Source organism: Vespula pensylvanica, chromosome 1 (assembly GCF_014466175.1).
Source record: "Vespula pensylvanica isolate Volc-1 chromosome 1, ASM1446617v1, whole genome shotgun sequence".
Lineage (NCBI taxonomy): Eukaryota > Metazoa > Arthropoda > Insecta > Hymenoptera > Vespidae > Vespula > Vespula pensylvanica.
In genome coordinates, this window is record NC_057685.1 from 487,379 (window position 1) to 505,390 (window position 18,012).

The 18,012-nt window shown below is 30.7% G+C and overlaps 6 protein-coding genes across 10 annotated transcripts; 4 read left to right on the top strand and 2 right to left on the bottom strand.

The window, feature by feature from the left end:
- The first annotated feature begins 114 nt into the window (after positions 1-114).
- On the top strand, positions 115-7,439 carry LOC122635335 (histone-arginine methyltransferase CARMER). Of its 2 annotated transcripts, none has more exons than XM_043825439.1 (8): positions 115-666; positions 1,098-1,238; positions 1,390-1,884; positions 1,971-2,237; positions 2,358-2,580; positions 2,672-2,958; positions 3,214-3,350; positions 3,564-7,439. In XM_043825439.1, exons 1-8 carry the CDS (start codon positions 534-536, stop codon positions 3,690-3,692), a joined length of 1,812 nt encoding a protein of 603 aa, XP_043681374.1. In that variant the 5' UTR covers positions 115-533; the 3' UTR covers positions 3,693-7,439. The 2 variants fall into 2 exon arrangements, with proteins under 2 accessions (XP_043681374.1, XP_043681384.1); XM_043825449.1 differs by having other exon boundaries at positions 3,582-7,439.
- Positions 7,440-7,517: 78 nt separating this feature from the next.
- Positions 7,518-9,847, bottom strand: LOC122635355 (guanine nucleotide-binding protein subunit beta-5). 2 transcript variants are annotated; one of them, XM_043825507.1, is made up of 6 exons: positions 9,790-9,847; positions 9,274-9,491; positions 8,931-9,067; positions 8,747-8,865; positions 8,260-8,617; positions 7,518-8,176 (listed from the first exon to the last, which is right to left on the bottom strand). In XM_043825507.1, exons 2-6 carry the CDS (start codon positions 9,377-9,379, stop codon positions 7,847-7,849), a joined length of 1,050 nt encoding a protein of 349 aa, XP_043681442.1. In that variant the 5' UTR covers positions 9,380-9,491; positions 9,790-9,847; the 3' UTR covers positions 7,518-7,846. The 2 variants fall into 2 exon arrangements, with proteins under 2 accessions (XP_043681442.1, XP_043681432.1); XM_043825497.1 differs by having other exon boundaries at positions 9,625-9,847.
- Positions 9,848-10,635: 788 nt separating this feature from the next.
- On the top strand, positions 10,636-13,552 carry LOC122635341 (ATP synthase subunit alpha, mitochondrial). The gene is made up of 8 exons (XM_043825462.1): positions 10,636-10,802; positions 11,125-11,238; positions 11,362-11,711; positions 11,785-12,141; positions 12,220-12,601; positions 12,675-12,819; positions 12,903-13,020; positions 13,117-13,552. Exons 1-8 carry the CDS (start codon positions 10,737-10,739, stop codon positions 13,229-13,231), a joined length of 1,647 nt encoding a protein of 548 aa, XP_043681397.1. The 5' UTR covers positions 10,636-10,736; the 3' UTR covers positions 13,232-13,552.
- A 505-nt stretch (positions 13,553-14,057) lies between these two features.
- LOC122629487 (PEST proteolytic signal-containing nuclear protein-like) lies at positions 14,058-15,308 on the top strand. Of its 2 annotated transcripts, none has more exons than XM_043812969.1 (3): positions 14,058-14,207; positions 14,787-14,989; positions 15,050-15,308. In XM_043812969.1, the coding sequence occupies exons 1-3, from the start codon at positions 14,171-14,173 to the stop codon at positions 15,290-15,292; spliced, it is 483 nt and encodes a 160-aa protein (XP_043668904.1). In that variant the 5' UTR covers positions 14,058-14,170; the 3' UTR covers positions 15,293-15,308. The 2 variants fall into 2 exon arrangements, with proteins under 2 accessions (XP_043668904.1, XP_043668914.1); XM_043812979.1 differs by having other exon boundaries at positions 14,158-14,275; positions 14,771-14,989.
- Positions 15,309-15,693: 385 nt separating this feature from the next.
- LOC122629498 (40S ribosomal protein S26) lies at positions 15,694-16,788 on the bottom strand. The gene is made up of 3 exons (XM_043812989.1): positions 16,631-16,788; positions 15,935-16,243; positions 15,694-15,776 (listed from the first exon to the last, which is right to left on the bottom strand). Exons 1-3 carry the CDS (start codon positions 16,631-16,633, stop codon positions 15,744-15,746), a joined length of 345 nt encoding a protein of 114 aa, XP_043668924.1. The 5' UTR covers positions 16,634-16,788; the 3' UTR covers positions 15,694-15,743.
- A 341-nt stretch (positions 16,789-17,129) lies between these two features.
- Positions 17,130-17,891, top strand: LOC122628902 (protein aveugle). 2 transcript variants are annotated; one of them, XM_043811758.1, is made up of 3 exons: positions 17,130-17,181; positions 17,534-17,601; positions 17,695-17,891. In XM_043811758.1, the coding sequence occupies exons 1-3, from the start codon at positions 17,145-17,147 to the stop codon at positions 17,869-17,871; spliced, it is 282 nt and encodes a 93-aa protein (XP_043667693.1). In that variant the 5' UTR covers positions 17,130-17,144; the 3' UTR covers positions 17,872-17,891. The 2 variants fall into 2 exon arrangements, with proteins under 2 accessions (XP_043667693.1, XP_043667682.1); XM_043811747.1 differs by lacking the exon at positions 17,130-17,181 and adding an exon at positions 17,191-17,388 and having other exon boundaries at positions 17,488-17,601.
- The last annotated feature ends 121 nt before the right edge of the window (positions 17,892-18,012 follow it).

Here is an 18,012-nt window from a genome sequence, read left to right on the forward strand (position 1 = left end):
TAGACCCGGCACGACGAACTGCGTTTCACGCAACAACTTAGCCGCCATTTTTCCTCCTTTCGACAACCGATGTTTTAACATAATTTGTCAAATTCATTTGCATAGATCAAATGACTCGTATAGATTTACAATAAAAGGAATAAAAATTTCTAGAGGATGCCATTCTCTTTGTCGATCTTTAAATGTTAACTAATGTAAAAAGAAAAACGAACGATCATAAAAAAAATAGAAGTAATGGTAGATCGGCGGTAAAATCTCCCTTTCGGCTTCGGGCATCGAAGGCGGTTAGTGCGCGTGTGCGAACCGCGCCGAGGGGTGGTTGGTCGATGGTCCGATGTGCGAACTCGAAAATTGCGAATTCGGGTGAAATTTTCCATGTTTTTTGCTCGGTCTTGGGCTGAACGTGAACGGTGATTCATTATTTATTTTATCTTTAAAAGGAAAACGTGCGGCTCGCGAGCTGCCACCGCGAAGCGAACGGGTGGCCGAGTCTTTCGTAGGGGCGCACAAAAACGACACGCGGTTGTCGAAAAATGGCGAAAACCTTTCGCGCGGTGACAGTATTGACTTTGTCAAACAATGGACAGTCAATACCAAAGTATAATAAACCGGTCACGCTCAACGTTAATTATGACCCGCAAGGCCTCAGCGTCGAACTCGTCTTAGGTATTTATCTCTTTTGAAAATAACGCCAAAACGTTCGATCGACGATCTCAACGCTGACGCGTTATTCGCGGCGACATAACCACACTCGCTCGACCGGAATATTTAATTCTCTTATTCTTCTTCCCGTTTTTATTGATATTTTTATATTTTCTATTTCTCTTTTTTTTTTATCCTCATCATAACGTTTCCAAATTATCGATTCTTTCTCTTCTTGAAATTTACTTTCCGTATTATGTTTTGACACGCTTTTTTTTCTTCACCTCATTCTTTCTTTCCGAATGTGTAGTTTTTCTTTTTTTTTTTTCTTAAAACATTAATTTTCAACTTAATATATATCACGGATGTATATTTGTTTATAAAAATTCATTATACATCTTTTGATTTATCCTTTGATTTCTTAATATCATTTTTTATGTTTTAATATGTTACAGGTGATTCTACTGCAAGAGAAAAGGTTTCATTATTGGAATTTCCTGTAACTCATACTACTGAATGCTCTAGGGTTTCATCGCGAAGTTATGTTTTCACATTGGATTCAGATAGCTTGTTAATAACATTTGCTAATGAAACAGGTGAATAGAAACAAAAATATTATTCCGTTGTTACTAATTTTTTTCTGGTATTATATATATATATATATATACATACACATACATATATATAAACAATATACTTTCTTAGTCTACACATACTAACGTAAAATATAATTTTTTAATTATATAGACTTCCGAAACTTTCATTCACAAATATTAAAACTCAAAAATGGAAAGGGTGTATCAGCATTTAATGAAAGAACAGAGGAGTCATCGGCCATGCAATATTTTCAATTTTATGGTTATTTATCACAGCAACAAAATATGATGCAGGATTACATCAGAACAAGCACGTATCAACGTGCAATTCTTGGCAATTTATCTGACTTTAAAGATAAAGTTGTGTTAGATGTAGGAGCTGGTTCTGGCATTTTATCATTTTTTGCAATTCAGGCTGGTGCAAAAAAAGTATATGCTGTAGAAGCAAGTAACATGGCAAATCATGCAGAATTACTAGTAGCTGCTAATAATTTATCAGATAAGATTATAGTCATAGCTGGAAAAATTGAAGAAATAGATCTACCAGAACATGTTGATTGCATAGTTAGTGAACCTATGGGTTACATGTTATATAATGAAAGAATGCTTGAAACTTATCTTCATGCCAAAAAATGGCTAGTACCAGGTGATCACAGATACATTATTTAGTCTTATTATATATATCCCTTTATAATTTTAATTCATATGAAACATACCATATCTTATTTATAGGTGGAAGAATGTTTCCTTCTAGAGGAGACTTGCATATCGCACCATTTTCTGATGAAAATCTTTATATGGAACAATTTAATAAAGCCAATTTCTGGTACCAAACATGTTTCCATGGTGTAGATCTTTCTGCAATGAGAAATAATGCCATTAAAGAATATTTCCGCCAACCTATTGTTGATACCTTTGATATAAGAATTTGTATGGCTAAATCTGTCAGGCATATCGTAGATTTCCAGACAGCTGATGAGACTGATTTACATAAAATAGGTATGGTTATACGATATTTTTTAGATTTTTCTTTTATATTTTATTTTACTATTTTTTTTTTTTTGGATTTACGAAATCTAATATATCATATTGATTTGTAATAAATTATGAATCTTTCAGATATAGATGTTGACTTTCACATATTAGAAAGTGGTACATGCCATGGTCTTGCATTTTGGTTTGACGTGGCATTTATTGGTTCTACTCAACAAGTTTGGTTAAGTACTGCTCCTACAGAGCCTCTTACACATTGGTATCAAGTGCGTTGTCTTCTTGAAAATCCATTGTTTTGTAAGAGTGGCCAGTTACTTTCTGGAAAAGTAATTCTTATTGCCAACAAAAGGTAATGTCGAATAAATGTTACATGTATCATTTAACAATGTACTTGTTCTCTCAGTAATTCGATTAAAAATTGATTGCAAACTTGATTTCAGGCAATCTTATGATGTTACAATAGAACTGAAACTTGAAGGAACAAACATGGAAAGCAGTAGTAATACTTTAGACTTGAAGAACCCTTACTTTAGGTATACAGGAGCAGCAGCACAACCACCACCTGGCTTAAATAATACTTCACCTAGTGAATCTTATTGGACAACTTTGGATGCACAAGGTGCTCGACAAGCTGTGAATATGGTTAATGGCATGTCGGTCAATGGTCTTGGTGAGGTTTCAATGGATACAAGTGCAGCAGTAAATCCCAGTAATTTACTTGCAATTGGTAAGATTTAATTTCGATTGAAAATCAATATTTACCATCTATAGCAATATAAGACATTCCTCTGTATTCTACTAATAATATTTCATAGATATTGATCTAATGAAATTTTAGATTAACTCAAGATATGTGTAAGTAAAAAATGGGTTACTTGTTTTAGTTAAAAGCAAATGTGATATTTAATAATGAATATTTTATACAATTAACAATAATAATGATGATGATGATGATGATGATAAAATCAAAACATATGCTTAGGTGGCCAGCCGAACATTCATCCTGGTTCGATATCAAGTACCGGACGTGGTCGAGTAGGAGGTACGGCTACTAGTACGCAAGCGGCACAATTGATAGGTGGTGGAATCACGCCTAATATGTTTACATCTCCGGCTACTGTGAGTGTGACATATTACTGATTGTTTTCTCCAGCGAGCTATTTTCTCTATGATACTTTTATCATTATATAATAATACTTTTTTGAAACAGAAATTTTCAAATATAATGCAAAACGTTTAATTAAAACAAGTAAATGGCTCGCTAGGTACTTTATCCTAATTTATAAAAAGATACTAAAGCGTGTACCTGCCTGCGTGTCTTTCGCGCTACAGCTTGGTGTTACTTTCCAGCAATCGCTGGTCCTTGGAAATACATCGCATTATCCGGTAAATCCAAGTTTAATGATTGGTGATTACGTGACACCTGGAAACGGCATATCACCTCAGACTTACCGGCAATGATCTATGGCAAAATCATTTTGCACCGAGTATTCTCGCAAAGTAAAACAGTTACAGAATGATCCTCGCCATAGCAATTCTAGCAACACTGGTGACAAGGGCAACAATAAGCAAAGTCGTAAGTTGGTGTTTAGTTCGCCAGCCAGCAAGCTTCGACTCGCGTCTGCCGTTCGAATTTTACATGCAGTTGATTTAACCAGTCTTGAACCACATTTTGATCATAGCGGTAACAATGTCGCTTATTTGAGTAAGCCTACAGTTGATTCTGTATTTGGATTTGGTTGGGGTTCTGGAAGAAATAATTCTCAATGGGAGGCACGTTGGAGGAGATTGCGAGCCATCCCCTCGTAGCTGTCAATATTTTGTACTGTCATCTTTTATTTCATCGCCCCTTGAAGATCGGATCTTCCAGATTGAAGTGTGCACGCTTGCCAAATATATCCAGGAAGATATAATATTTTTTAACGACAATACAGTTTACCGTATGCAGCGTTCTACGCCTTACTATTTTACCAAGCCCTGACATGGTCTATACATCAGTAATTTGTAAGGAATGTAGATCGATCATAAATCGTGTTGTGATTTCTTGTCTTTTCCTTTAAAAGACTTTAAAAGTTTTAGTACCAGCAAGATATCGGAGATTGTACATCGATTAGTTGTTGGCATAACTGGTTTTCAATATCAAATGACTTTTACACAACTCGTAGAATAGAAAACAACATTTTTAACATTTTGCAAAGTGCAAAAAGCAATAATCTGATAAGCATACAATATTAAGCACTCTGTGGCAGAATTTATTATATAATTAATTCAAATATTTTTTTTTTATATATTTCGTTCCTCATATTCTTGTAGTTCTGTTTATTTTTTAAACAGTAAACACATTTTACAATTTTTTTATTCGTATTTTGTAGACTAAACTGCATGGATAGGTGCATAATTTATAAACTTACCTTTAAATTTGATTCTATCCAACTTACATTGTATGTTACCATTCTTCTTAAATATTTATAGAATACAGTCTGATGAAACTTTCTGAAACTTAATTTTGCATAAAGCATTTTTTAAGACTATTACTATTACATGTATATGTACATGTTTTATAATAATATAATGTACATTATAGTTTATTGTATCAGTATTTAGGGTGCTTAAATTCATGTAAACACGAGGAACTGATTTACAGTAATGTATCCAAAACTTAAGCATGGTAAAAAATGTAGTAGATTTTTTTTATCTATAGCGTGTTCTTCCATAATAATAAAAAAAAAAAGAAAAAAAAAGTATATATATATAATTTATAATTGCATCAAGTATCAAATACTCATATTACTTTGTATCTGGCATTCCACAAGTGCTTCTAATATTGTATGATTTGTTGTTGTACATAACATAAAAGCCTGCTTCTCTTCCATTCTTTCTTTGTAAGAAAACGATTACAGCAATATTTGAAAGATATGGATAACCAAAAGAAAATTATAAAACTTTTTGTTGCTTTTCTGAGTATTGCTTTCAACGTCATCATTGTATATTTGTGTGAGTGCGCATAGTTTTTCTTTTTATATAATTGCAATACAATGACTGAAAGTTAATGTGACATCTCAGGAAGCGATGCAAGTAGTAGATACTTTCATTCAATTTTTTTTTTTTCGATTTGTTTCATAATTACATGCAATTTATACATTCATTTAAAAAGTCTAATGCAAGTATGGAGATGCTCATTATTAATATTACCCATTGTTTTATAACATCCATACATCATTGGTTAATAGGAATAAAGATAGTATTTATCATTGTTCATAGTATTAACAGTTGCATCAAGCTATTGTTTCTATATAATATTATAATTTAAACTACAAGAAAACAAAATATTGTTTCTTTTTTGTTTTTATATATTTACTTTTTTTTTTATATATATACAAGAAACTAGCTTGAATGTATTTGACATACTCTGAGGAGATAAATACTATTTGTCTCATAAATATCATCTGGTAGGTACATAAATACACGAAGGGAAAAGGTTAGAATTGTGTTCAAAATAATAATTATTTAGTATTTTATGGTATAGTTGACTTATATAAATTCATCCTAATTACTAATGTAATTATGTTTCTACTTCCTCTGTGATGGTTGATATGAATATGATCTTTAGTAAATCTTAGTACAAAATAGTACAAAAAGATGATATAAATTTTCTTTTTATGTCCTTTCTTCCTTTGGCAGCTGCAACAAATAACTTTAATTTGTTATGCTGTAAAAACTTATCACTTTTCCATTTTTATAAATTACTAATGTGCTTCCAAAATATTACAATGATATTCGGTCGAACGCTAATCTAACTTTTACTTTCGTGTGAGAATATCATTTATCATATTGCATGTCCGATATGCTCGAAAGAATATCGTTAAAAATTAGAAGTTATTTTGGTAGTACTGCGTTTATTTCTTTTTTCTTTCTTAAAAATAGTATTATACGACTAAATGTGGCTCTTTGAAAATGTATTGATTATTTAGATATTCGTTTCAAGATATTTGATTAATAGCGTGATTTGTTAAACGAATTTCAATTGTAATAATAATTTCATTATCATTAACATGTCATCCTCATTGACTCTTATCATCGTCAACATTATCATTGTATTTTTCAACGTAAGAAGAGCCCACTCGAAAGCGTGCGTGTGTAGAAGCATACGTGATACATGTGCACCATCCAATACGATTACGATTAGAATGCACGCGCCATTTGTATGTATAGCCTTCGTGCGTGTGTGACGAATACGCGTAGTATTTTTTGCATCCATTACATTAATGAGGTTTATTTATACGGCGCATTATATCACGAGCAATTTTGAATTGCACCGACTGAACATCAATTTTGTTATTTACCTATATAAACATCCGTCGTGCTCGATTATTAATTGTAAATACTCGACAGCTTTTTTGGCTTTAACTTGTTTTCTATCCTTTTGGTAGCAAACGCATTATAGTGTTCTAATTCCTTGTAATTAATTTATCCTAGGAAGTCTGTTAGAAAAATTTTATAAATATCTACACAGACTACGAAGGATTTTCTTTTCTTTTGCATTTTCTTCGTAAATGAATTTTAATGGGAGATCATTTAGTCTCCGAGACACGTTGTATATAAATGTGTCGAAATTGCATCTTCGGCTCAGCAAAACGGGGTAACGATTCCGTTAACTTTAAGGACGGTGCAATTCTAGACAAATCGTGTCGATTAATCGCTGTTTGCATAATAATACTGGTTCCATGAATTACCTTTTATAATAGGATTTTTTTACTTTTGCTTTCATCGATCTCCCTCCACCATGTTTGTATTCCGCGAGTGTTCTTTTTTATACTGTCCGAAATGACAAGAATGTACACGGAACTCTATTACGTTCCATGACTTCGTTTTACCGCAAGTTAAGGATTATATAAAATTATTGATGACAGGCGATTTAGTAATAATGATATTTATATCTGTCGAATTAATAAATTAAGTTGAAATTTTACCTCGCCGGCTCGTTATTTAATCTCGTTCGAGCAATTTTTTTTTTTTTTTTTTTTTTTTTAAATAAGCCGGTTGTGGAATTGATCTGTGTGAGAATGATACGCCGTTTCACACTACGACTGAAATTCAACGGCGATGTAGTGAATAATGAATAATTATACAACAGTGTACGCCCGATTATGAATCAAACGAGATATTGTATTTGTCAATAAGAGACAAAATTATATGGTGCGCGGTAAATATGATTTTTACTATTTCACCTTTTCTTTATTCATAGGTATTTCGAGAATTCTTCGATCGAACAGTACCAAGGTAACATAGATTTCATTAATTTAATTTTTATTTGATTTCACATAATGTGTAACACTTCATACAATCAATGAAATATTTTTTTTCTCTTTTATCTCTTACAGATTAGGGCCAGCCTAACATAATAATTTTAATGATCAACTATAATATATTTGTAACTATCTAACGACTAATAGCAACTACTATTTTCAATTGCATGCTAATACATATATGATCTCATAACAGTACCTTCAATTTGGCCATAATTAACACAAGGCGTGTGTAAGAGTATATGTTTTGAAGTGTTAGTAGGAATTAGGAGAGAGAGAGAGAGAGAGAGAGAGAGAGACTAATAAAATCTAAGCCCAAACGCGTAGTGTCGAATCCCAACTTCCAGTTGAAACGGCAGTACCATCCGGCGAAACTCTCAAACAAGACACACGATTTTCGTGTCCATATAAAAGTGCTACTCTTTGGCACTTTAGAGTATCCCATATGTTTACTGTATAATCATTATAGCCAGCAAACAATAAACGTCCACTTACGCTGAGATCAATTGTATTCGCTCCGAATATGATACTCTCTTTCGCATAAATAGCTACTTCTTTATCAGCGCGTAAATCAAAGAGTCGGCAGGTAGCATCATCGGAACCTGTTGCTACTGCATCGCCGCTTGGATGAAATCTTACCTATAAAAAAACAAAACAATTCGATTAATCGAAATATATATTAACAATTGAAGTATTACTATGAATTAATTATATATTTATACCGAATTAACATCAGACTGATGTCCTTCGAAGCTTTGAACACATTGTCCGCTACGCATATCCCAAATTAGAACCATTTTGTCACAACTACCAGATACGAACGTGTTGCCAGTTTCGCTCGGTGCTAAGTCGATCGACATAACATCGCTAGAATGTCCGTGAAAGCTTTGAAGCAATTGACCACTTTCAACATCCCATAAAGCGCATGTACTATCCCCGCTTCCTGTTAAAATTTGTTGATCGCTATTGGGAAATGCACAACATGACATATACGATGTGTGAGTTCCAACAGTTTTTTTACGAGTTGTAACATCATCTTCTAAACTTAATGGATAAACTGTTACTTTGTTATCTAATCCCCTGTAAAAATTAATTGAAATAATTTATATTCTCTCTCTCTCTTTCTCTCTCTCTCTCTCTCTATCTCTATCTCTATCTTTCTGAAAGCTTACTTTAAATTATATGTAAATATTATAATTATAGACTTACCCACATGCTACTAAAGCACCACTAGGAGCATAAGCACATGCCATTACCCATATTGTAGGCATTGTAACTGCATGTTCCTTATTTGTTGTGAAAGCATCCCATATTATCATTTTGCCATCCTGAAAATGGTTCATAGGTATGTGAAAAATGTAAAAATGTGCAAAATGAAAATTAGAATGTGTACCTGAGAAGAAGAGACAATGTGACGCTTATCAGGAGACCAATCAGAACAAAGAACTTTTGCCTGATGGCCTTTCAAAACACGTCGAGGTTTTACATTTATGCAGTTTATTCCTTCCAATCGATCAGCTACACTGGCAACTAAACGATATAATATTAAAATTTATACATATTAATTCTTATAATATATAGAAATAAGAAAATGTAACATATATTGTTCTTTAATATGCTTTTTTAAATCATAATCATTCTCTGAACATACCTCATTTTTATATAATATAATGTTATAGAATGTAGAAATAAACATGAAAATAATTTATCTTTAACTATATATTTTAGATAGTTACGAGTAACATCATTTAGCTTTTGTCGTTCATCCTCTAAACGTATTTTTAAACTCTCTGCCTCTTTAACCAGCCTATTAATTTGTTCCGATTCATTAACAGAGTCCATATTTAGTAGATTCTTGAAGACTAGTTTAGAACAATTGCAGATCAATCTATATAGTCTTTCTTCGCAAACGCTGTCTTATATCTGCAAGTATTAGCACTCCATCTACAACAATCTTTTTCATTTTTTTTTTTACATTAAATTTTTAATGTAAAAAAAAAAATTTTTTAATTTTTACATTAAATATTAGTTATAATTTGTGAGATATATTATTTATTATGAAAATAAGAAATTGACAAGTTTCTTACGTAAATTATTAACTAGAAGATTTTTATATCTCTATATATATATGATATAACTTTTTCTGAAATATCATTTAATCTCTAATAATTATTTACGTTGTTTTATTATAAGTTTTGATAAGATTAAAAATCGTCCATCAATGACAATCAATACGAGTTCACAATACAAACCTTGACGCCGATGCAATAACGCTTCCACACTAGTCAAACTTTATCTAAATACGTTGATATATAATGGCAAAAATACATTTACATTTTCTGGCCAAAAGAATTTATTAATTTTTCTAATGGGTAATATATTCATTATTATTAATTTTTTTTTTCACGAAACCAGTAAAGTAACTACAACGTTGTTCAAGATCATCTTAAAACCCAGTTCATTTAGCCAATCGCCATTTTAGATTTAAAGGGCGAGTTATTCTACAATTTGTATAATATTGTTCAATTGCGAAGTTACAATCAAATATTTTTTTTACTTATGTATATTAATGAAAATTAATTTTAGATTAATAAAAAATATGTATACATATATATGTAATATAGGATATAATTATTATACCAATTAAATTTAAAAAATGACGATCATGCGCGATTGTTATTAAGAAAACAAATATACATAGTGTATACATATGTATTGTAGATTGTAGACAGTATCATTTAATAAATTTAATTTAAAATTGTATAACTTTCTATAAAAAATATGGATCTTCAGTAGATATTTATTAATCAATAGTTTCTGTGTAATTTCTACATTATTTGAATTTAGCGCGTTTTGCTTACACAACTGCAACGGATATTACTCTTAACCTCCAAGCCAGACTGTTTTACAGATTATTCATATTTTTGGCTTACAAATAATAAAAAAATATTTATTTAAAAAATTGTGATATATAATAAAACAATAGTATTAAACTTTAAACGTTATTTTATAATCCATTGTTCATTAAAAATTTAAAAATTTTCTGGATTCGAGGTTACAGCGCAGGTCGATGAATGTAGATTTCCTGTGCTCAAACGACAGAGTGGGGCTAGACAGGACGTACTTCTGCTTGTCCCCGTCTTTATCATTCTTCCTCGTCGAATTCGTGGTCCGGTTGACGGGCTTTCAACATATCCACATGGCTCTTCTATCTCTACGTTTGGCCTCTTCTTTGGCGAGGCAATTGCCAAATGCTACGATTCAGGTAATTTCTTAAAAAGCTAGAATAATCTATGTCAAGATATCTCGAAGCAGCGGGAGAAACTGTCGATAGCGCCGACATTTTATATTTGTTCATTACACGTTTCCACAATTTTCTGGATATTTAATAATATTTTTTACCGAATATTATTCTATAAAAAAGATATTCCTCACATAAAAGCATTTAAAAATAATAGTATTTTTATAAGCATCGTTTGTAGGGTATTATGTATTATGTAAAGAGAGGACTGTTAAGTTATGTAATAAACATTTGAGAAGTAGATATATGAAGAATACCTCAAGTATATTCCTATTTCTTTTTTTAGGTCAATTGGCCTGCTGTCACAGTTACATCTCGTAAATACCATGTATCCTGCAGTCGCCGTTCTGCAGAAATCTCTTCCATTCTGGAAGAACGTATCCTTGGCTCTGCTCCAAAGGTGTGTCTGTCTTACAGTTGACTGATTGTACATTATTTTAATTATATGATAATGTTTATGAGAATTTGCTATAAAATTCGATTTATATCTAATTATTAAATTCTAATTATAATAAATTTTTAGGCTAATCTTGAAGAAACAGGCAGAGTACTGAGTATTGGTGATGGTATTGCTCGTGTCTATGGTTTAAAGAATATTCAGGCAGATGAGATGGTGGAATTTAGCTCAGGCCTGAAGGGTATGGCATTGAATTTGGAACCTGACAATGTTGGTGTTGTCGTCTTTGGTAATGATAGGCACATCAAGGAAGGAGATGTTGTAAAACGTACTGGAGCTATTGTGGATGTTCCTGTCGGGGAGGAATTATTAGGACGTGTTGTTGATGCTTTGGGTAATCCCATTGATGGTAAAGGACCATTAAATAGCAAACTGAGATTCCGTATTGGTACCAAAGCCCCAGGTATCATTCCTAGGTAATATATTTAAATGAATAGCTATATATACGCCCAATGACTATATATTTTTGACACATATATATTTTTATAGAGTATCCGTAAGGGAACCTATGCAAACTGGAATTAAGGCCGTGGATTCTTTGGTACCTATTGGTAGAGGACAGCGTGAGCTGATTATTGGAGACAGACAGACTGGAAAAACTGCCCTTGCCATTGATACTATTATCAATCAAAAACGTTTCAATGATGGTGGTGAAGAAAAAAAGAAATTATATTGTATTTATGTTGCTATTGGTCAAAAGAGATCTACTGTTGCTCAAATTGTCAAACGATTGACCGACAGTGGAGCTATTAATTACACTATTATCGTTTCCGCTACCGCATCCGATGCTGCTCCCTTACAGTACTTGGCACCGTATTCCGGTTGTGCCATGGGAGAATTCTTTAGGTAAGATAAAGTTAACAAGGTTTAATACGTTTACTGTAATTTAATGATTAAATAATATTTTAATCTTTCTTTTTGTAGAGATAATGGAAAACACGCTTTAATTATTTATGACGATTTATCGAAACAAGCTGTTGCCTATCGACAAATGTCTTTGCTACTAAGGAGACCACCAGGTCGTGAAGCGTATCCTGGTGATGTATTTTATCTTCATTCGCGTCTTTTAGAGCGAGCTGCCAAAATGAATGAAAGTTTAGGTGGTGGTTCTTTAACTGCATTACCTGTCATTGAAACTCAAGCTGGTGATGTATCTGCCTATATTCCAACCAATGTCATTTCTATTACTGATGGTCAAATCTTCTTGGAAACTGAATTGTTCTACAAAGGTATCCGACCAGCTATTAATGTTGGTCTCTCTGTATCCCGAGTCGGATCTGCTGCTCAGACCAAGGCTATGAAGCAGGTGCTTTATAATATTTGAAATAGAGTAAAATGATTAATAATTATACCGTTAACATTATTCTTTATTGTTATAGGTTGCTGGTTCCATGAAATTGGAATTGGCTCAATATCGTGAAGTAGCTGCTTTTGCACAGTTTGGATCTGATTTGGACGCTGCAACTCAACAATTGTTGAATCGTGGCGTGAGATTAACGGAGCTTCTGAAGCAAGGCCAATATGGTAAAACTATATCATAAAATACACAATTTTTTTTTATCAAGTTTCTTCATTTATAATATTATTATTTTTATAATATATTTTAGTTCCCATGGCCATTGAAGAGCAGGTTGCAGTTATTTACTGTGGTGTCCGTGGTTACCTTGACAAAATGGAACCTTCGAAAATCACTGTTTTCGAGAAAGAATTCCTTGGTCATATTAGGTAAATAATGCTTTTTAAAATATTCTAATAATTAATTTATGTCAAGTACAATTATATAAATTCAATAATTTATTTTAATCTTATTTTATACAATAGGTCTACGCAACAAGATCTCCTAAGTACTATTGCAAAGGAAAATACTATCAGCGAAGCATCCGACGCTAAATTAAAGAAGGTCGTCACTGACTTCCTTACATCATTCTCATCGTAAATGATTGTTAAACACATTTAAGTATCAGTATAGACAATTAAATGAACATTCTTTACTAAGCAAGTTCAGTGCTCAGATGAAATACATTGATATAAAAGTGTCACCAATGTATATCGTCTTCTAATGATAAATGTTATTAACAATTCCAAATCCATGCAATAAATGGGATAGTCGTAATACACAATAGGAAAATATAATTTCAGTAAAAATGAATTTACTATCTCTGTTATGATTTAAATATACTTCTCTTGAGAAATATTTATGAAATTATGAGAAGTTTTATAATGATATAAATAATAAAATTCAGATTTTTTTTCAGAATATCGATTTCCTTGTATTTCCTTTTTTGATCGTGATTTCCGTTTCTATGTAGAAATTTCCAAATTTTTAAAAATATTTGTACTAATAATAATTTCGGTAGTCATTTATATTTCTAGTAGAGGTAATTAAAGAAAAGATATTTATTATTTCTAAAATATAACAGAAAATGACGTGTTATTTTACATAAATTTCTAATTTGTAATTTTGAAATTGATTGCTATGTGTTATTTTTAATAAATTTTGCGAGAGGATAGCAACATTTAGTATTCAAATAGATGGATTAGCGATATTACCTGAAAAATCGTTTTAAACAACCAATCGGTGACTCGTTACAAGATTTTATCATATTTCGTAAAAGTAATTGCAGTTTTCATTATAGCTATTCTAATTAATGAAAGAAAAATAATTATTATTATATTATTGAATATCTCGGAGATATAATCATTATTAAATTAAATTATTGAATATAAAATTTAGAGGATTTCGAAATCTAGTTTCAGATTGTTCTAATGTTGCTAGGACTGTTTCTGTTATATCTATACCGAAGTAACTGCAGTAACGATTTTTAGGTTACTTTGGATCAATCGTTCTCGTTCCGGAAACAAGGAAAGCTAAAAAATGTCTAAGAGGAATCCTGGGGACGAATATAGAAAAGGTTTTATTCATTTTATTTATAATTCTACTATTTAAGTTGGATATAACTAGTTGTATTCCATGTTATTGGTAAGAAGTACTTGAATTTTATATTCAGAACTGCGTTATTAGAATATAGCATTAGATGATTGACCACCGTGAGCTTTGCGTGCCAAAATGAGTTTTCTTATTTTCGATCGACTTAGCATCTCTATAAAAGAAATTTTACTTTGGTAATACACAAAAAATGAAAAGATTTGATTTAATCGATGCTTGACATTTACGACATTTACGTAGATTTATCGTACAAATTAGACCTTGTATCTATATATTGATGAAGTAACAACGTAATATCAATAAATAAAATTTATAGCTGACAATAAAACAATTCTTGACATATTTGATAGGTTGTATAATAAAAACATAATTTTGAATTTGATAAATTTGTATAGATTAATTTGTTTTTGATGATAGGAATAATTTATATTACATTATTTATAGGACAAGAAAGTTGTACTAAGCATGTTGCATAAAGATTTCTGGCTAAATAATCAAAGTTGTTTAACTTGATCTGAACTTTGCCAGTGTTTGACGTTGTCAGGGTCAAGTGTCTACAGAGCAGAGGACACCAGAGGGGATAGCAGAGGAAGGGATCGTTCACCGCTAAGATCAGATGACCACTGTGAATCTGGCAACTTTGGCCACGGTGACGTCAAGAAACAGAAACTTGCATTTGGGTTTGGAAAAAGGCAAACTGGTGCTGATCAGAAAAAGGGAATTCAGATCAAATTGGGTTCTGTATCTGTAAGTATATCGTTTATGTACGGTGTATATGATGTAATATATAAATGATTACATTTTTAGAACTCTGCCACAAAAACTACTGTAGTACAGAGACCTACAGTAGCATCTGTATTTAATGCAGATGAAGAGGATGAGCCAGAAGAAATGCCAGCAGAAGCTAGGATGAGAATGCGAAATATTGGACGAGAAACACCTACCTCTGCAGGACCAAATTCATTTGGGAAAACAAAACAAGGTTTTTGTGACTCAAAAAAGATATTTGAAAAAACATTGAAGAAAGCAATGGAAGAAGCTAATAAATGATTTCTTATTTAATGTATTTCTCAACTGTTGTTAATTGTACATTAATTTAATCTGAATCACAAAATTTATTAGCTTTAAAAATTAAAATTATATATAGCTTGTGTTTTATTCTGTAAGTAATGAAAGTAAAACTATGTCGTTTTATTTCTAAATTTGTTGTCAAATTTAAAATTTCTAAAATATCTATTAGTATAAAAAATTAATGATAAAATGACATGCTTAATTTGCTTCTTCACATCACAAAGTTGATTATGGTTTTAAAAAATGATTGTATTTTTGCCTATCTATACTTTACTCTTCTATTGTGTGTTAACATGGAAATATTCTTGAAAAGCAATAAAGTATATATTTATTCTGTAATTTATAAAGTATAGGGCAAATAAAATGTGTGGATTTTTATTTGATTGATTTTGTCATATTTATTTTTATTTTAAATTCCTACATAGAAAACTTATTTTCTGTTTTGCTGTCCTTGGCGTAAATCCTAAAAATTAAAGATACTTTTTAACAACTGCCAAATAATCAATAGATGATTTTAAACTATTTGTCTGAGATAATTATATCAATAATATATTAATAATTAATGACTAGTAACTATTCTATTTTTTATTTAAATAAAATCTCTAATAATCTTATAATTACCCTTGGGAAATTCCGTACAGGAGGTGTCCTAATACGTCTAGCTTCCTTAGATCTATTACGGACCACTTTAGAGTGAATAGCACAAGAGACACAATAATGTAACTTCGCATAAAGTTTGGGAAGTTGATAAGATGGATATTGACTGGCTTCTGTTATATCCCTTACAGCAGCTGCTTCTACAATATTGCGAATGACAAACTTTTTGATTGCTTTATCTTTTGGCACGCATCGTGCACAATTAGTACAGCGTACAGGATTTACATGGCCACGGCCATGCTTGGCACGTCCACCGTTTCTGCGTTTGCAAGTCTGTAAAGATAAAATATTTGATATATTATTGTTTAGTGTTCTTAATGTTTTTGTTCTAATGAAGGTTAGGTGTTTACATCAATACAGGCTCAACGATCTTATATTTATGATTAAAATATCTATTTTTATTCAATCTTATATTAGAATTAATTTTATCTAGAAGATTGTTGTATGGGAAATATATTATTAAATTATGACAGATTTAATGTAAAAACCACATGGTTTGATTTATGTTTTTTTTTTTTTACGAAATGATATGTCGGATAAAGTAAAAATATTTTCAGATTTTATTTAGCATCTACGAATGCTGAAGAAACTTTAATCTTTAAAAATCTCTTAAAGAGATAACAATTTTATAAAATTTTATATGATAAATACAACACTAACCATTTTGCTTCAACAGTCACAGAGGGAAAGATCGGAAATAGCACATGAAACTGATGTAGTCTGTGAATGAGTCAAGAGAAAGTTTACTTCCGGTTAACTAGTTTCTTACAAATTATTTAAAACGATATTCACGTTTTCTATGTTCTCTTGAATGAAATAATATTATACGGTCTTATAATTACTTTTGCAGTCATCTTTTTTTTTACATAAAAATGAAAAGATGTAATTAAACATAAAAATAATTATAAATTGAAATATTCAATGAGCAACTTAACGACTAAAAAATCACTATTATATTTAATATTAGAGTGAACAATAATTATATTCATTCTATAATTTTAATATTATAAATATGAAAAAATTACAAGTTTTCCACTTATAAAGTTAAGCTTAAGTCAATTTGCATTTTCTTCCGTATTAATAACAGCATCAGCTTTTACACTAGATTTATATTGTGAGGATTTATCTAGTGTTATATTACACTAGATATCTAACAGTATAAGCAAATGGAAGGATGCTAATCTTTGAAGTTCGATTGAGTTTAATCTATGGTTATTAATCACTATAAAATATTTTTGATTAATTGATGATTATTTATTTTTTTTTAAATTAACAAAATAAAATTATGATAGATGTGGATATTTTAAATCATTTCTTTCATTTATTTATGGAATGGATGAATTAAATCGTTGAGCAAAAATTAATGTTTTATTATTACAATGGTAGAAGAAACTGTTAATTCTACAAATAAGCCAAAAGTAAATTTAAGTTAATTAATGTTTATAGTTATGTTACACAACAAAATTTGGACTAATTTATATTATAATGTACTAATATATATTTATATTTTATTTTAGATTAAAACAGCTCGACCAAGACCAGTATATTTATGGAATGTTTTAGATGTCCAGAAGTGGTTACGGAGACATTGCAGTGACTATTATCAATTATATCATGAAAAATTTCTTTATGTAAGTATAATATAGTTTTTGTTGAAAAAAAAATGGTATTATAAAATGTGTATATTGTAATTTTTTTTTATTTATTCTTATCTTTTTTCAAAGCATGATATTACCGGAAGAGTACTTTTAAGAATAAATGAAAATATTTTACTAAGACTTGGAATTGACAATGAGCAACATAGAATGGATATATGGAGAGAGATTATGAAGCTGCATCTTAAGACTGACATGTTAGAAATTAGGGACATAGAGCGTCGCAACAATGTAAATTTTGATTAAAATGGATATTTCTATTTAAATTTTATGACCATATGAAATTATGATTTGTTGTATTTTTAATACATATTTATAAATGATATAGTTATACTTTTCAATAGGTGATATATACAAGTATAAAATAATATAGTGTTTCTACGTTTG